General features: G+C 44.1%; 1 protein-coding gene across 1 annotated transcript in view; it reads left to right on the top strand.

The window, feature by feature from the left end:
- The window catches only part of DNAH7 (dynein axonemal heavy chain 7), a 330,067-nt gene that overhangs the window by 117,599 nt on the left and 194,827 nt on the right, over positions 1-17,641 (top strand). Inside the window, exons 28-31 of the mRNA XM_075610041.1 lie at positions 1,169-1,267; positions 5,513-5,761; positions 6,671-6,820; positions 13,087-13,269. Coding sequence (XP_075466156.1) covers positions 1,169-1,267; positions 5,513-5,761; positions 6,671-6,820; positions 13,087-13,269 — 681 coding nt within the window. The remainder of the gene's footprint in view (positions 1-1,168; positions 1,268-5,512; positions 5,762-6,670; positions 6,821-13,086; positions 13,270-17,641) is intronic.

Consider the following 17,641-nt stretch of genomic DNA (forward strand, 5'->3'; position numbering starts at 1 on the left):
CAGCACATAGGCATTTTTACAGATACAGTCCCAGCCCAGATGAGCTTAAAATCTATGATTTTGGTGCCTGAGGCACAGGAAGATAAAGTGATTTGCCTAAGGTCACAAGGAGCTGACACCAGGAATTTAACCAGAGCCACCTGATTCAAACTCAGTGTCATTGTTTACAGAGTCAGTGGCTTTACTCACTGAGCCACTTCTTCTCCTTAGATTGTGGCCATCTTCTGTGGAGGTGTGGCATTGAGCCCCAAATCGGCTAGTGCAGGCCCGAGCAGGGTCATGGGCCCCTGGTGGCCTTGCCCTCTTAAGAGATTCGCTTCCATGATGCCCAACCACCAGGCACCGATCCATGCTTCACTGGCTCACATTCAGCAAAGGGAAAGGGGATCTATCACTGAGGTGCTAGTTGTTGCAGTGTTCCTGTGTCTGGAGGTTAATTTGGCTCAAACCTACTCAGTACAGGAGACCTGCAGGTAGTCCCAGTACTGAGGATAGTGATCACACCACTTGGTCACCACTTTTAAGGGTCTGTCATATCATGGGGTACCTCACTGCCAAAGATCTGGTACTCTAATCAGCGCCAGCTGATGCTACACACTAAGACCGCAGTTTCCACATAGCCCATCACTTTCAACTTTGAAAATCAGGCGTGAGGTGGGCGTCCACAATGAGCTCTGATGAGGAGGCATGGCTACAGCAGAAAAAACCTGCACAGAAAGTTTGTCACGGCTGGGAGAGAAATTTTAATCTGGACAATCCAAGGTGGACCGACAAGGCTACATGCCCATACAATGAGCTCCCTTATCCAGGCATACATTGTTTGATATTTACTGTGATTACAGGATTTACAACTCTTTTTCAGAGTCCACAATCTCCTAAACAGAGTGGTATCACTGCTTTTAAACATTTGAACATATAAATAAATAGGCATCACCTGTGTGCCCAACATTAACCCTTTGTTGCCCACATAGAAATGGGCGAAATTGGGCATTCTGGGATCACCTTTATTTAGAAAGTCCTGCTGCCCATTTCGTCACAGTTGTCTTTTCATAAAATAACTCAGAGGTGTCAGCCTGGTACGCATTAATATACAATAATAATGGGTTCATTTGCACTTCTGTATACACAGGACACAGCTGTTTAACTTCTTTATTTTTTTTTTCAACAGCTCAAATATCCAACAGAAAATGAAGAAATGTTGCTGCTCAGATCCATTATTGATGTAAACCTACCAAAATTTTTGTCCCATGACTTGCCACTTTTCGAGGTAAGATTGTCCACTACAGGTGTACTTTCCAAAATGTTTTTTAAGGGAGGATCAATAGAAGGTTCACAACAGTATTGTAATGTAATTTTAAATATATCTAGACTGTTCACAAGTTTTTATCATTTATATACTATACAGTAAATTGCCATGAAGAGGGTTTCAGTGTGAAAATGGCCCTTACTGTAGCTGCATGAGCAACAAAAATGGCAGAAGCAGATGGTCCTTTGGCCACTCGGATAACCATCTCAGGCCGTATTTGGGCTCACCACTATTGTACGCTGCTTTAGCACAGCCCAGAAAGGAGAATGAGGCACAGGGATAACACATGTATTCCTGTAGTTGAGGGAATCCCTAGGTTAAGGGGGGTACCTCAGCTAGTGCCAAGGTGACCCACAACCAGTATAATGTTTGTGGGTTCCCCAACTGTATATATTGTTGAGGGAGACTGTGAGAGTCCAAACAGAGTCCAAGGGAAAGTGTGTGGGGAATAAGACAGATAGAAATAAAACTACAATATTTTTCTATTTCTGTCCCCTGTATCCAGATAGAAACAAAAAATCACCAGGCACTCCCGCAGGTATATAAATCAAAATACTCTAATGCAGTAATAAACTCAAAATAAATAAAAATAAATAAAGCTTTATACAAACGATGAATGAACTGCAGCTCAACCTTCACCGGATCCTCCTAGTAGATCCTTGGGGTATGCTGGTAGTTGAGAAAAGTCAGGGAGCGCGATTCACCAGTGAACACATGAAAAATAAAACATAACAGACAAACAATAGTGCAACTCTGTGTAGAAAAGCGGATCAGCAGGACCCGTGGCTCACTAAGATATAAATATATAACACAAAGTAATCACAAAATCAAAAGTTACTCCAAGGCAAATCTGCCCATATTAAGCGACAGAAACAATTCCGAGATTCAAACAGATGGAGTATTGGGTATACAAGAACCGCAGCAGTGGTAGGCAGTAAAGACTTACAAGAAAGCCTTCCACACAAGAGTTACACGTGACCGCTCTTGTCCTCTTGTTTTATTGGATGATCCTCAGCTTCAAATAATTATTTCCCTGCACTCTAAATTATTCTTTACATTAGCTGCCGCTATCCCGTAAATGGGGAGCCGTGTTTGCATACATGTGCACATGCATGTTCCCGAGATGTCTAATATAGGATGAGTTTGTAGTGTAATGTCCTTAATATTTGTTTTACAAGACACGCTGTAGCTTTGTGCACATGTATGCAAACACGGCTCCCCATTTACTGGATAGCGGCAGCTAATGTAAAGAATAATTTAGAGTGCAGGGAAATAATTATTTGAAGCTGAGCTGTACGTGGAGCAGAGAATGGCTGAGCCAGGAAACCTTGCTGTGCTGGAGAGGATCATCCAATAAAACAAGAGAACAAGAGCGGTCACATGTAACTCTTGTCTGGAGGGCCTGAACCCGGAAGTACTGTGACGCGCTGACCGGAGGATACGCCGAGCGCAGCGTTCACCACTTTGGTGCATCCCCTCTGCCAGAACACTGCCTGTCCTGTACATGCCTTTTTTAAAAGGCTTTCTTGTAAGTCTTTACTGCCTACCGCTGCTGCAGTTCTTGTATACCCAATGCACCATCTGTTTGAATCTTGGAACTGTTTCTGTCGCTTAATATGGGCAGATTTGCCTTGGAGTAACTTTTGATTTTGTGATTACTTTGTGTTATATATTTATATCTTAGTGAGCCACGGGTCCTGCTGATCCGCTTTTCTACACAGAGTTGCACTATTGTTTGTCTGTGATGTTTTATTTTTCATGTGTTCACTGGTGAATCGCGCTCCCTGTATCCAGAGACTCAGAAGTGTATTAAAATATACTTTAATATCATGTAATGTGCTTTTTACATTCGGAACCGATGTCCAAACAGGCTACCCGAGCTAACCCATAGGCATCGGTAAGTCGGCTGGCCATTGGAGTTCAAAGTAACCACAGGATGCCCAGAGGTGTGAGTAGCATTTGGACAGCGGGGAAAGGCGGAGTACCAGGTCCGGAGAGCAATGGCAGTCCTCTGGGAGGGGGGGGGGGGAGGAAGTGAAGGTTAAGTCACAGGGGGAGGAAGAGGGTGTTTAAAAGTCATATGGGGAAGAGGTAAGGGTCCCAAGAGGGAGGGGAAGGAAGGGTTTACAGTTCCACATGGGAGAAAGGGGTTAAAGGTCCAAGGAGGGAGTGGGAAGAATGAGTTAATGGTCCCTGGGAGGAAAGGGTTACGGGTCCCAGGGGGGAGGTTAAGAAGTGAGGTTAAGGGTTCCAGGGGGCATGGATAAAGGGTTAATGGTTCTAGTGGGGAGGGTGGGAAAGGGGTTAAGAGTCTGAGGGGGAAGGGGTTGAGTCGAAGGGGGTGGAAAGAGTTAAGATTGCTAGTAGAGGGCTTTTTGCTTTCATGCTGCACACAGTCTCATTTCGTCTCACATGGAACTGCAAGATGCTCCTCCTCACTGTTGTGTGAAGAACGGCCGAGCATAGGAGAGGGAAGAGGAAAGCGAGAGGAGCATGTCTAAGGGCTTGACCCCGCTGCCTACTACAGCGTCCGCTGTGGCGGATGCTGCACGCACGAGAGCCCTCCCCTCAATGGCGCCGGGCCCGCTGCGAGGGGGGGCCGCAGCGCTGAGGCGCGAGCTACTCCTGCTCTCAATAGAATTGAGAGCAGGACTCGCGTCGAGCGATACGGCACGCCCCCCGGCGGTTCAGCCAATGAGGGCGAACCTGCCGGGTGACGTCATGGCCGCGCCCCCGTCACTCCCCCGCCACGCCCCCCCACCCCCCCGGTCTCTCCAGACGAGGTAATCGGCTGCACGCGCCGCCAATCTCGCGGGCGCGCGTTGCAGCGGAGTTACCGGGGCCTTAGCCTAAGTCTCGCAGCTACGTGAGAGATGGCTCCTGACACGCTGCAGCTTTCAAAGCTGCTCCTCTGACCTCACAAGCCAGCACCAAGTAATATAGCAGTAATAAATCATCTCCAATATTGACTTACCATCAGTTTCTATTATCCCAATATTACTATGGTATCATTATATTGCCCAACCCTATCTCAGACAGGTCAACAAACCTGCCTTTCCTCATTATCTCTTAGCATACAATGCTTCCATTGTTGTCAGGGTTTCTGGGTAATGACATGCATATCAGTATTCATAATGTGTCACTTTTGCTTCTTATCCATTTTAATATGCATCCCTATAAGCTAATGCCTGCCGTATTACACAGCTTTTTCAGCACAGCCTGGGTTAAAGATAGGCATAGCCAGTAAACTTTCAAAACATATCTAAAACCTGTCGCTTTTTCCTCCACAATATTAGAAAGATACGCCCTTTCCTCTGTTGCTCGACTGCTAAAACTTTGACTCAGGCCCTCATTCTCTCCCATCTCGATTACTGTAACTTCCTGCTGTCCTGCCTTCCTGCCTCTCACCTGTATCCCCTACAATCTATCCTTAACGCAGCTGCCAGAATAACTCAACTTTTTCCTAAATCTGTCTCAGCGTCTCCCCTGCTGAAATCACTCTTCTGGCATCCTATCAAATCACACATTTCACACTCAATTCTCCTCGCTTTTAAAGCTTTACACTCTTCTGTTCCTCACATCTCAGCCCTAATTTCTCGCTATGCACCATCCCGACTCTTGCGTTCTGCTCAAGGATGTCTTCTCTCGACCCCCTTTGTATCTAAAGCCCTCTCCCGCCTTAAACCTTTCTCACTGACTGCTCCTCACCTCTGGAATGCCCTTCCCCTCAATACCCGACAAGCACCCACCCTTTCTATCCACCTTTAAGATCCACCTTAAGACACACTTGCTGAAAGAAGCATATGAGTAGCACTGTGGCTATATACTATGCACGATACATAAAGCTTGGCCCCCTGCAGACGCACTTACCAGAATGTCCTCCTAGTGTACGCTCTTCCTACCAATTAGATTGTAAGCTCTTCGGAGCAGGGACTCCTCTTCCACAATGTTTCTTTTATGTCTGATGCACTTATTCCCATGATGTTATTTGTAGTTGTTTGTTATTTATATGATTGTCAAGTGTACTACTACTGTGAAGCGCTATGTACTTTAATGGTGCTATATAAATAAAGACATACATACATAAACTAACTCACATAACTGTTTTGACCTTTTGGCACCGGTGTACATGATCTTTTAATGGGTCTGTTGTGTAGGAACTCTACATAAAGTGATGCATTTCCTATATACATTTTCCTCTGCTAGGGTATCACTTCGGATCTGTTTCCTGGGGTGAAACTTCCCAAACCAGATTACAAAGTCTTCATGGATGCTATTAAAGAAAATTGTGAACGCATGAATTTACAGATGACCAGCTTCTTTGCAGAAAAGATCTTGCAGATCTATGAAATGATGATTGTGCGTCATGGTTTTATGATTGTTGGAGAGCCTTTTGGTGGGAAGACTTCTGCTTATCGGGTTTTGGCAGCTGCTTTGAATGACATATGTGAAAAGGTAAGAGATTCATGAAAACAGGACCCAATTCTAATGTATGAAACACTTCATTATAGTAAAAGGGGACGATAGACAGCACTCTGATGGTGTTAAATATATGCAATTGCAGGGTGCACGGAACAAAAGGGGACCCTTATTCCCCTGTATAGTACTAACAAATCTACACGAGCAGCTGAAGGAGCAGAGCCACTGAGGCTATTAGACAGTGAGTGCTGGTACTTACGTAGATTTGTTACTTGATTATAGTGGCTCACCATAAAACTATACAATCATTCACAAACCCACTAACCACACTTTAGGTATAGAGTGGGTTTGGAGCAGTGGGCATAATCCACTTCTCATACTGGTGTGTAACACGATCCACTTATTTTATTTATTTACATGTTGTCTAAATGTCATGGCTTGTCTGATATTTTCTAAAATAAGTTTTTATTAAAAGCTTATTTTTAATCACGCAATGTATTCACTACCTTGATTTGAGTGCCACAGTATATAAAAGGAGCTTGTTTCTTGCCTCTGCGAGTATCTCTTTTCACTGTTTATTATGATCCTTCTAGCACCCTATCTACAACACATTAGACTGTAGCAAGAGCTTCCCTTTCCTTCCCTCCCCAAACCCTCCCTTTTACAGCATTTCTAGCATTTACTATGTTCCTAATTTCTAAATAGTGAATAAAATACCCGTAACTATATTTCAGGTTGTTGCACGAATGAGTCTTTTAATTCATATTTGTTACCGATTCTAATAATTTTGTTTAGTATTAATTCTTACAGAATTCTAATTACTTATTCATTATTTGACATACGAAGAAAAGGGATCAAATTACACTGCTAAATTTAAAGTCTATAACCATGGGCCAGCTGTGTAGACAACATTCTAATTACCAATTTGTTTTTGACATACTGTAGGGTCTATTAGAAGAGAACAAGGTTCAAATCGCAGTGCTTAACCCAAAGTCGATAACCATGGGACAGCTTTATGGACAGTTTGATCAAGTGTCACATGAATGGTCAGATGGAATCCTGGCTGTCAGTTTCAGAGCATTTGCTTCTTCTACAGTAAGTATTAAAGAAAAATGGTCCTACATTATTGCCACGTAATGACGTAGGTACGCATATACAGTTATCTACATCATCAATGGGAAGAACAGATAGGGAGACTGTTTCTCACTGACTCTTACCTTTCTCAGCTGTTCTGGGGTCCCCTAACCCCGTTGGCTACATTAGCGGGAAGTTTAACATTGCCATGCAATGCTTTACTGCCCGCTAAGGTAATTAAGGGGTTAACTCCTTCCATTTCCTCTACGCTTGGTAGGCCTTACCTGCCACCCCAGAGAAAGTATGCCTTCACCTGTCCCCTCTACCCTCAACAAACCATTGGGGTTTTCTGTGCTCCCATTGAGGGCACAGGTAACCACTCTGGCAATCAATGGGTGTATTGGCTTGCGGAGTTGGTGAAGGTGGTATATGGCCCATGGTGGGTGTTTTATGCCTTCCGGTTGGACAGTGGGATGGCATTAACCTTTGATCCTAAGATATCTGCTCCAAATGTAAGAAGCAACAATAACAAACATCATACATGCCGGCTATGCAGACAAAATGTTTTGCTTTGTGTTTTTCCCCATCTTGACACAGATCTCCCATCACACAAAAGGGAGCGGCTACAGGAAATCAAAACCCTCCCATGTTTCAGCTTAATATATATACTGCACCGACACACTTTATTCGAGCAAATACCCGGTATGTACCTGGCAGATACCTGGAATGCGCCGCTCCTAACCTCTGGCAAGCCCCGTTGCATTTGCCTTCCCAGCCTGGGTTCATGCCTGGCTGATGGGCGGCTGATCTGTTAAATGATAATGATTAGGATTTAATAGGCTGCAATGATTCACATGTCTACCAGATGGCATAAATTCATGAATTGTAATGCAGTATATATATATGTACTGTGCAGTATTGCAGCCAGCGGGAATAAAATGCTTCAATCCCTGCCGGAAAATAACTCAATGCACTCGGGCAGAAAACAGTCACAAACCTCAAAACACCCGGGTATACCCGAATTCGTGGGACTAGCCGAGCTCGAATAAAGTGTGTCGCCAGTGTACAAACTAACTTTAAAAAGTATCTTGAAAAATTATTTTTGAAAAAGACAGAATTCATTTGTCAGATTAAACATGTTACTGCCATTGGTTTAATTTGATCGCTGGAGGGAATGCATGATTAACAGAATTGCTAGGAATGTATTATATTTAGTGCATCACAAAAATTGCAGATTGATACTTAATAGAGCCAAGGTTTTAGTGGATATAAGTCCAAATTTGTTAAGTGATGCTATTCTATAAAATACCTTCCAGTGACTGAAGATATATTGCAGCTCAATAAAATAAATGCGGCTCAGAGAATAGCACTGGTTAATAAATAGGAGCTTTAATTCTTAGGAAAGCTTTCCCCTAAAACGTTACAGCTGTTAAGTATGTATGTATTGTATGTCTTTGTATGTCTTTATTTATATAAATGTATATGTAAATATATGTATGTTTGTATATCTTTATTTATATAGCGCCCAAACTGTACTCAGTGCTTTACAAAAGAGACAGTACAATACAGGGAATTATAATATAATAAGTGCAACATACAAAAGTAGACAATAGGAAAGGAAGTCCCTGCCCCGGAGAGCTTACCATCTAAGTGGTACTGTACATTGGGGAGATTTACAGAGACATCAGGAGGAGTAAGTGCAGTAGATGGCAGTGTTTAGCCCCAATGGTTGGTAGGAGTGACTGTAGGATAATAGTCTAGGCCAGGGGTGAGCAAACTTTTTATGCCGAGCCCCCCTTTTTATCCATGAAATTTCTCGGGCCCCCCCTGCCTGATGTAATCAAAATCACATAAAAAAAAACCTTTATTAAACGGTATACAATGTAAATACAAATATGTCTAAGGCCGCGCATATAGTGCCCGCGACGGCGACGCTAGCGAAAGTTGTATTTCGCTTTGCGGCGGCGGCGTGGGCGACCAGGCCATTGATTGGTTCAGGGGCTGTCACATGAGGCGACAGCCCCTGAAAAATCAAATATTGCCGGCTTCAAAAAATTGCGCCACCATGTCACGCTTACTATAAGCGCACGAGACGGCGGCGACAATGCATTTGTTTTCGGGCGACGTCGCGTCGCCGGCACTATAAGCGCAGCCTAAATATTTACATACTTCAACAGCTCGCTCTTGCAAAATTAGGCTGCGTCCACGCTGCCGCGGAGAGCGGTGACATCACCAACTCTCCAAGCATGAGCACAGGGTGTCCTGCATAATTTTGCAAGCATGAGCGGGGAAGTGTTTACACTTTTTTTTATTATTATTTCTGTACATTCATAGTATGATTGATATAGTGGCAGCCTACCCTTTCACTTGCAGAGGATCACAGCGAAGCAGGTTGCCAGCGGAGGAGAGCAGAAACACAGCGCTATTGTAGGGCAGACACCGTAAGGAGGGCACAACCAACAGGCACAGCACACACACATTCACAACACACACAACCAACACACACAACACTCAATCACAACACACCCACTGCAGTATATATATATCTTATACTATATTAGTGAAAGCACTGTATGTTTGCCTGCCTGGATGTCCGGTGTCCCTAGGGGAAATCTCATTGGTCCCTTGGGTCGCCCGCCCCCGCACACCTCTCATTGGCCTGAGGCGGAGTGACGGCCCACACACACACACACACAACACAGCAGCTCTATACACACACACACACACACACACACACACACACACACACACACACACACACACACACACACACACACACACACACACACACACACACACACACACACACACAACACAGCAGCTCTATACACACACACACACACACAACACAGCAGCTCTACACACACACACAACACAGCAGCTCTATACACACACTCACACACAACACAGCAGCTCTATACACACACACACACACACACACAACACAGCAGCTCTATACACACACACACACACACACACACACACACACACACACACACACACAACACAGCAGCTCTATACACACACACACCCAACACAGCAGCTCTATACACACACACACACACAACACAGCAGCTCTATACACACACACACACACCCTCTGTCCGCCCCCCTCCCCCCCCCTCACGTGCGCCGTCCTGCACTGGCTCCAGACGGGAAGCGCGGCCCTCCTACCCAGGTGCTCCCTTACCTCCCCGGCGCTACCACCCGCTCAGGTAAGTCACTGTGCGTCCCGCCTCAGCCTCAGGCCCACTGCGCGTCCCGCCTCAGCCTCAGGCCCACTGCGCGTCCCGCCTCAGCCTCAGGCCCACACACACAGGGCGCTTCCTACCGCCGCTCAGCCAGATGCCACATCGAGCGGGCGCCGGGGGGGGGGGAGCGCGAGTCTTAGGCCCACACAGGGCGCTTCCTGCAGCCGCCTGCACGCCTCACTCAGCAGGACGGCACATCGGGGGACCAAGCGGGCGCCGGGGGGGGGGGAGCGCGAGTCACAGGGAACGGGGGGGGGGGGGGGAGTCACGGGGAACGGGGGGGGAGTCACGGGGAACGGGGGGGGCCACCAGCCGAACCAGCAGGGGGACGGATGCACGGAGGAGGGGGGGGAAATGCCCATACATAAATTATGACAATACATATGCCCACTGCTCTCCACCCCCCCCCCCAATCCCCTTTCCCCCCCACTCCCCTTCCCCCCCCGCTCCTCTTTCTCCCCCCCCCGCTCCCCTTTCTCCCCCCCCGCTCCCCTTTCTCCCCCCCTTTCTCCCCTTTCTACCCCCCCGCTCCCCTTTCTTCCCCCCCCGCTCCCCTTTCTCCCCCCCCGCTCCCCTTTCTCCCCCCCCGCTCCCCTTTCTCCCCCCCCCCCGCTCCCCTTTCTCCCCCCCCCCGCTCCCCTTTCTCCCCCCCCGAAATCTTTACAACAAATACTCACCTATTGTTCCACGAGTTATAAATAATACTACCTATTACGCATTTACATCCCGGGCAACGCCGGGTCTCTCAGCTAGTATATATATATATATATATATGTATATATATTGCAGTGGGTGTGTTGTGATTGAGTGTTGTGTGTGTTGGTTGTGTGTGTTGTGAATGTGTGTGTGCTGTGCCTGTTGGTTGTGCCCTCCTTACGGTGTCTGCCCTACAATAGCGCTGTGTTTCTGCTCTCCTCCGCTATATATATATACTATATATATATACACACACATATTACACACACACACACACACACATACACACACACACACACACACACACAAATATACACACACACAAATATACACACAAATATACATATATACACACACACACACAAATATACATATATACACACACACACACACAAATATACATATATACACACACACACACACACACAAATATACATATATACACACACACACACACACACAAATATACATATATACACACACACACACACACACACACACAAATATACATATATACACACACACACACACACACAAATATACATATACACACACACACACACACACATATATACACACACACACACACACCTGGTGGGTGGAGGGAGTAACTAAGCCTGCTCAGGTCCCCCCATGTGCTGCTGAAAACGGGCGGCTAACAGCAAGGAGGAGGAGGGCTTGACTGTGTGCAGGGAAGGCCCCGCAGCAAGGCCCCGCCCCCTCTGCAGGCAGACAGCAGAGAACTGGAAGCAGCCTCTGCACGGAGCTTCTGACCGCCCGTGCACAGCTCTGCCCGCCCCCAGGTTTCCCCGCACGCAGCCTGCTCCCCCCCTACATAATCTTGCCCCCCCCCCCCCCCAGTTTGCGCACCGCTTGTCTAGGCTATTGAATGCTTAATTGAAGAGGTGAGTTTTTAGGTTTGACGTGAAGATGGGGAGAGAAGATGCTTGGTTTTTACTAAGTGTGAGGGCATTCCACAGGTAAGGGGCAGTGAGGGAAAAAGATTTACGTTGAGAGAGAGAGCAGTAGAGGTAAAAGGAGTGGAAAGGAAACCATTATGAGCAGAGTGCAGGAGACGAGTTGGGACATAACGAGAGATCAAAGCTGATATATAGGCAGGATCAGATAAGCCTTTGAGGTAAGAACGCAAACTTTGTAGATGATCCAAAACTTGATGGGAAGCCAGGAGAAAGATTTAAGGAGGAGATGAGTAGGAACTATAGTGGGAGAAAGTTTAATTATTCTAGCAGTAGAATTTTAGATCGATTGCAAAGGAGAAATATTTGAGGCAGGGAAGCCTATTATTAGAATATTACACTAGCTCACATGGGAGAGGATAAGGGCATGCATTGGAGTTTTAGAAGTAGATTGACAGAGGAAATAGAGAATCTTGGCAATGTTGCAGAAGAAGAAACAACACATTTTATCCATGGTGCGAATGTGAATGGGGAAGGAAAGGGATGAGTTTTGCTTTGGTTACAGGATAGATGGTAATTTACTGTGATGGAGAAAGGGGATATTAGGCCAGGTTTAGGAGAAAATATAAGGAGCTCAGTTTTAAACATATTAAGTTTAAGGTGGCGGAGCAGCATTCAAGACTCTAAAGCCAGGCTGTAATCAGAGACTTGGGTCTAGATTGCATGTGCGAGTTTAGGGGAGGCTAGATATATCTGCGTATTATCTGCATAGAGATAATACCTAAGGCCAAAAGAGTTAATGTGGTCACTGAGTGATAGTGTGTAGAGAGAGAAAAAGAGAGGTCCCAGAACAGAGCTCTGACGTATCTGTTTGCTATTTTTATGATGCATAAAAACATATTTTAGAAATTATAGGTGTTTTTTTTAGCCTTTCTGTAGTTGGGCAGCATGGTGTAAAAATACACCACAAATGTGTATTATTCAAAGCACTCAGGTAGGATTTTCAATAATTTAACCTTTTGGGTGCCCCAAGATGTAGTCACTATGCCATTCAGTCTGGCACTCCTGGAGCCCCATGACCTAGTGGCTACGTCTTGCCTGCTTTTTTTTTTTCCAGTGTAGATCTTTTCCTGCATTCCCTTGGAGCAAAGAACATACTGTAATCTGTGAAGGGAAACAGTTCTGTTTCTGGGTTAAGGGCTGCCGCTGCTTTCAAAGTGGACACGTGACCGTGTTGTGTCGGAGGGACACAGCCTCCACAGCACTCCCAAGGGTTAAAATGTCAATGCAATTTTTTTTAATACAATAACATCCACTATGATTGGTTTGGACATAATTCTAGTTACATTATTGATGGCAAGGTTTTCAATACATTTGCAGGGTAGAATATTTTATGATTAATGCACATTTTATGTATTTGTAGACCCCTGACAGAAAATGGCTTATTTTTGATGGGCCAGTAGATGCTGTTTGGATTGAAAATATGAACACAGTGTTAGATGACAACAAAAAGCTATGTCTGATGAGTGGAGAGATTATCCAGATGTCTCCTCAAATGAGCCTCATCTTTGAACCTATGGATTTAGAAGTGGCTTCTCCTGCAACTGTACGTATTTCTTTCCCGATTACATGCTACAGGCATCTTTCTATATCTCTCGAATTCATAAAGAGGGAAAAGATCCTGCAAGCTACAGGGGAATATCCCTGATAAATGCAGACCTAAAGATATTTTTGAAAATGTTGGCAAATAGACTGAATTCAGTCCTCCCTGGATCAAGTTGGTTTTGTCTCAGGCAGGCTGCGAACAATACTAGGCGAGTCATAGACCTAATAGCCCTAGCAAACAAGGAAAATATTCCCACAATGGCTGTGGGACTGGACGCGGAGAAGGGTTTTACCAAATATACTGGACATACAGTATATGCATTCCACAGTTAAAGCCTTTGGATTCTGAGGAAAATTCCTGAAAGCAATATTTGTGCTATTCAAACCAATCGGCCAAAGTGATTTCCCAGAGCTTTCCTTCGGCTTTGTTTAATACAAGGCATGGTTGCCTGCTTTCTCCACTCCTGTTCGACCTATGCATGGAACCTTTAGCAGCTAACATAAGGAAAAATTCAAACATTTCTGGAATACAACTGGGTCAACAATCCCACAAAATAACCCTATTCACAGACGATAAAATCTTAACCCTGTCAAAACCATTAATCTATTTCCTCTTCCTCCGTCTAATTTATTCCCTTCATCCCTCTGTTTGTAGGGGTATGTATTTAGGACCAATTTTCTAAATTATGATTTCCCACCCACCCATTCGCACATTGGTCCCACTCACATTATACCTGGCTGGTTTAACTGAGCCATAATGTGTGGCCTGCGAGTTGTTTGATGTCTTTTTGTTTATATGTGGTCCAAACTATTTTATTATTAATACATTTATTTGAATATATTCATCATTACATTTCAACTGTTTGGGACGTATTCAGTCCCATTCATTGTGGACCTGTCTTTTGTTCATTATAGGTTGTGCCACGGTCTAACACAGGATCACATTTCCCACACGTAGTACTTTAATGAGCAACAAGTGCACACTACTGGGATCCTCCTGCTGTCTCCTCACCTCGGTGGGTTTTCTTTGACAACAGTTTTACGTTCTATGCATTTCCCCTCCCTAGTTCACCTGCACGTTCTACATTTACTTTAGGTTGAGTGGGTATCTCCTTTTTCTGTTTTATCTCTTCCAAACTTGTTTAATGTACTCTCAAACTTTAACAAAATTTCTGTTTTCAAAATAAATAATGGTAAATCAGAGGCCCTCAATATTAACATGCTCAAATTGTTAGCAATAAACTTTTACTTTAAATGGCATCAAAGGTCATTAAATACTTGGGCGTACATATCACCAACAATTACATTTCGCTTTACTGAGCAAACTATTCCAAAATACTTAAATTCCTTAGAGACGATATTAAAGCATGGTCGGGATATAACATACATATATTGGATCAGTAAGATACATTGTATTAAGATGAATCTTCTACCACATATTATTTCTCTACCAATATCAGTTGTGAATAAATACATACTGGCCATCCAATCCTTTCTTACCAGATTTATCTGGAATCATAAAATAAACAAGAATCAGTAGGCGAGTTCTTACAATACCCAGCACCTCAGGAGGTCTGGCACTACCTTGCCTAATCTCCTACTACAAAAATGCACAGCTAACCCAGTTAATCCAATGACATGTAAATCCGGAACTCAAAAGATGGGTGTCACTGGAGGCTTCAATAATAAACCTAGCTGAGCTCAATAAATGAATTTGGCTTCCCCAGGCGGCAATAGAAAATAATAAAGACACCCTGCCCACAATAAAAAAAAACTCCCTGATGGTCTGGGTGGTGACAACTTAAATTCTCAGCGTCTTCCAAAAACTCCCATATGACTCCCTTTCTAAACAACCCGGACTTCATTCCGGGCCTAAAAAACAGAAACTTTAAAAACTGGGAACGGGCAGAATTACGAGACTTAGGGATCTCGGTCTGGACTTAAAACCGAAACCATTTGAACAACTTATATCAGAGAAAGCACTCCCTAACACTGAATTCTTTTGCAATCTTCAAAAAAGAGCGTTTTATATAAACTCACACCGTACCCTACCCCTGACCCTCTTAGAGAGATTGTGTCTGGCTGACATAGATACACAAAAGCTCATATCCCAAGTATATGGCTGCCTGGCAGTTCCAAAGGTAAATTCACAATAAAACCTGAAATACATGTTGCAATGGGAGTCCAACGTTGGTGAAATATTGTATGGAGATGCATGAACTGAAATTTTTACTGCAACGTCTTAAAGTTAAATCTGCACCACCAAAAGGGAGAATGCATATAAGGTATTGATGAGATGGTACCTTACCCCCTGAAAATTATCTAAATTTATACCTGGGTACTCCTCACTATGCCCCAAAGGGTGTGGGGCACAGGCCTCTTTCCTACATATGTGGCGGTCATGCCCAATAGAGCATCTAGTGATGTACCCGGAAATTATCTGCTACCCGGCCATATTTAAAGTACCCGGAATCGGTGCAGGGCGGTGGGAACCGGTGCCGGGTAATTTCCATTCTGCTCTGCTCCCTCGGTCCTCCTCTTGGAGAATAGCAGGAGTAGAGCAGCAGAAGAAAATGACCTGTAGCCGGCGGCAGAAGGTGAGGAGGACCACAGCGACATCCTGGTGGCGGTGGGAGTAGTGGAAGACATCCTTCAGCCGGTGGCGGTGGCAGCAGAGGATGAAATTCTTCAGCCGGTGGCAGCAGAGGATGGCATCCTTTACAGCCGGTGCCGGTAGGAGCAGAGAAACATGTGACAAGAGCAGGAGCATTACTATTGGACAGACAGGGAGGAGGTGTGCTGTAGCAGCGGCAGATACCGGAAGTCGGAAGACCTCCGGGTCGAACCGCTAGGGCGCGTGCCTCCCGGTTACCATGGCCGGGTAATTTTTGTTTCCCGGGTACCCGGTCATTTTTTGGATCTGTTACATCCCTAGTAGCATCCCTCTGAAGGAAAGTCAAGAACTGACTGCAGGATATTAAGCTTAGATCTCCCGTTGGATCCCTTAATTAAAAGTTAAATCTGGTTTATTTGCCAGATGGAAAAGTTGTTGAGCATGCTAAATGACTCTAGCGCTAAATTCCAGAAGGTCTGGCAGCCTTGGATAGCACACTCTGACAACCAGAGTGTAAATTTTACTTCAATCATGCTCCAACTCCCTTGGGTAACTTCGAAGGGTATATTTGAACTATCTAATTGACGACCACTCTCAGAGGGACAGGCTGAAAATGATAAAATCGTGATGTTTGGAATCTCAATACAAGAGAATAAATCTCTTGGGACTAAAAGACAGAATAAGAAATAAGAATCAATATCTGTACTGGTCTATCTGAATGTACCTCCCCACCCCCCTCCCTACTTTCCTGAATACGTCTCCATACTATTATTTTCTCCCAAAATGTTTATTTTTACATTTTCAAAAAAAACTTTCAATAAAAATTAAGTAAAAAAAAAAACAAATCGGCACAATTTCGGGAATTTGCAATATTTTACGCAAGTTTTCCAAAACAATTTGCAACTCAAACCTGAACAGTTTGTACTGTATATCTCTACATTCATGCAAGACTTTCCAGGATTTGATTGTACAGACTCCTGCCTGTGAAAACTGGCAGGATAAATAAATAGAAAAAAGCCATACTAGATCAGCACTCAAAAAAGAAACGAGAAAATGACTCACATTTTTCTTTTGGTCTCACCAAGTTTATTTCTTTAATGTAACAAAAAAAAAAATAGCAGCAATACATAAACATCAGAACACACAGGGAAAGGAAAAGTTAGCAGACACACACTGTTAAATGTGCCAAATAGAGTAACGTTTCAAGACCTCCTAGCCCCTTTTGTCAGGCTTTGAAACATTGCTCTATTTGGCACATTTAATAGTGTGTGTCTGCTAACTTTTCCTTCACCTGTGTGTTCTAATCTTTTTGTATTGCTGCAGGTTGTTTTGGATACATTAAGGACGAAACTTAGTGAGACCAAAAGAAAATCGTGAGTATCATTTTCTCTTATTTATTTTTTGATTGCTGATCCAGTATGGTTTTATTTATAGTTGTATGAATCCAGTGGTATAGATGGAAGTCCTAGCACCTCCATCTGAATTATATAAGACAGGGTGAGTGCAAGTTTGTTAAATTTTTTAATTATAAATAAATACAATATTTTCTAAAGTCAAACTTTTCGACATAAGTTTGCAGGTTGAACATTCAAAAACTCCAAAATTTACCTAGTTTATTTAAAAAAATAAAAAAAATAACAAAACAGCCTTTTTTGAGTTTTGGCCCGGATTCGAAAATGTGTTCTGAAGTTCAACTTCATCTGCAAGATGTTTAACCTGTGAACCTGCTCATCCTTACTTGGTACATTAATAAAAAAGC

Source organism: Ascaphus truei, chromosome 7, assembly GCF_040206685.1.
Source record: "Ascaphus truei isolate aAscTru1 chromosome 7, aAscTru1.hap1, whole genome shotgun sequence".
Taxonomy (NCBI): domain Eukaryota; kingdom Metazoa; phylum Chordata; class Amphibia; order Anura; family Ascaphidae; genus Ascaphus; species Ascaphus truei.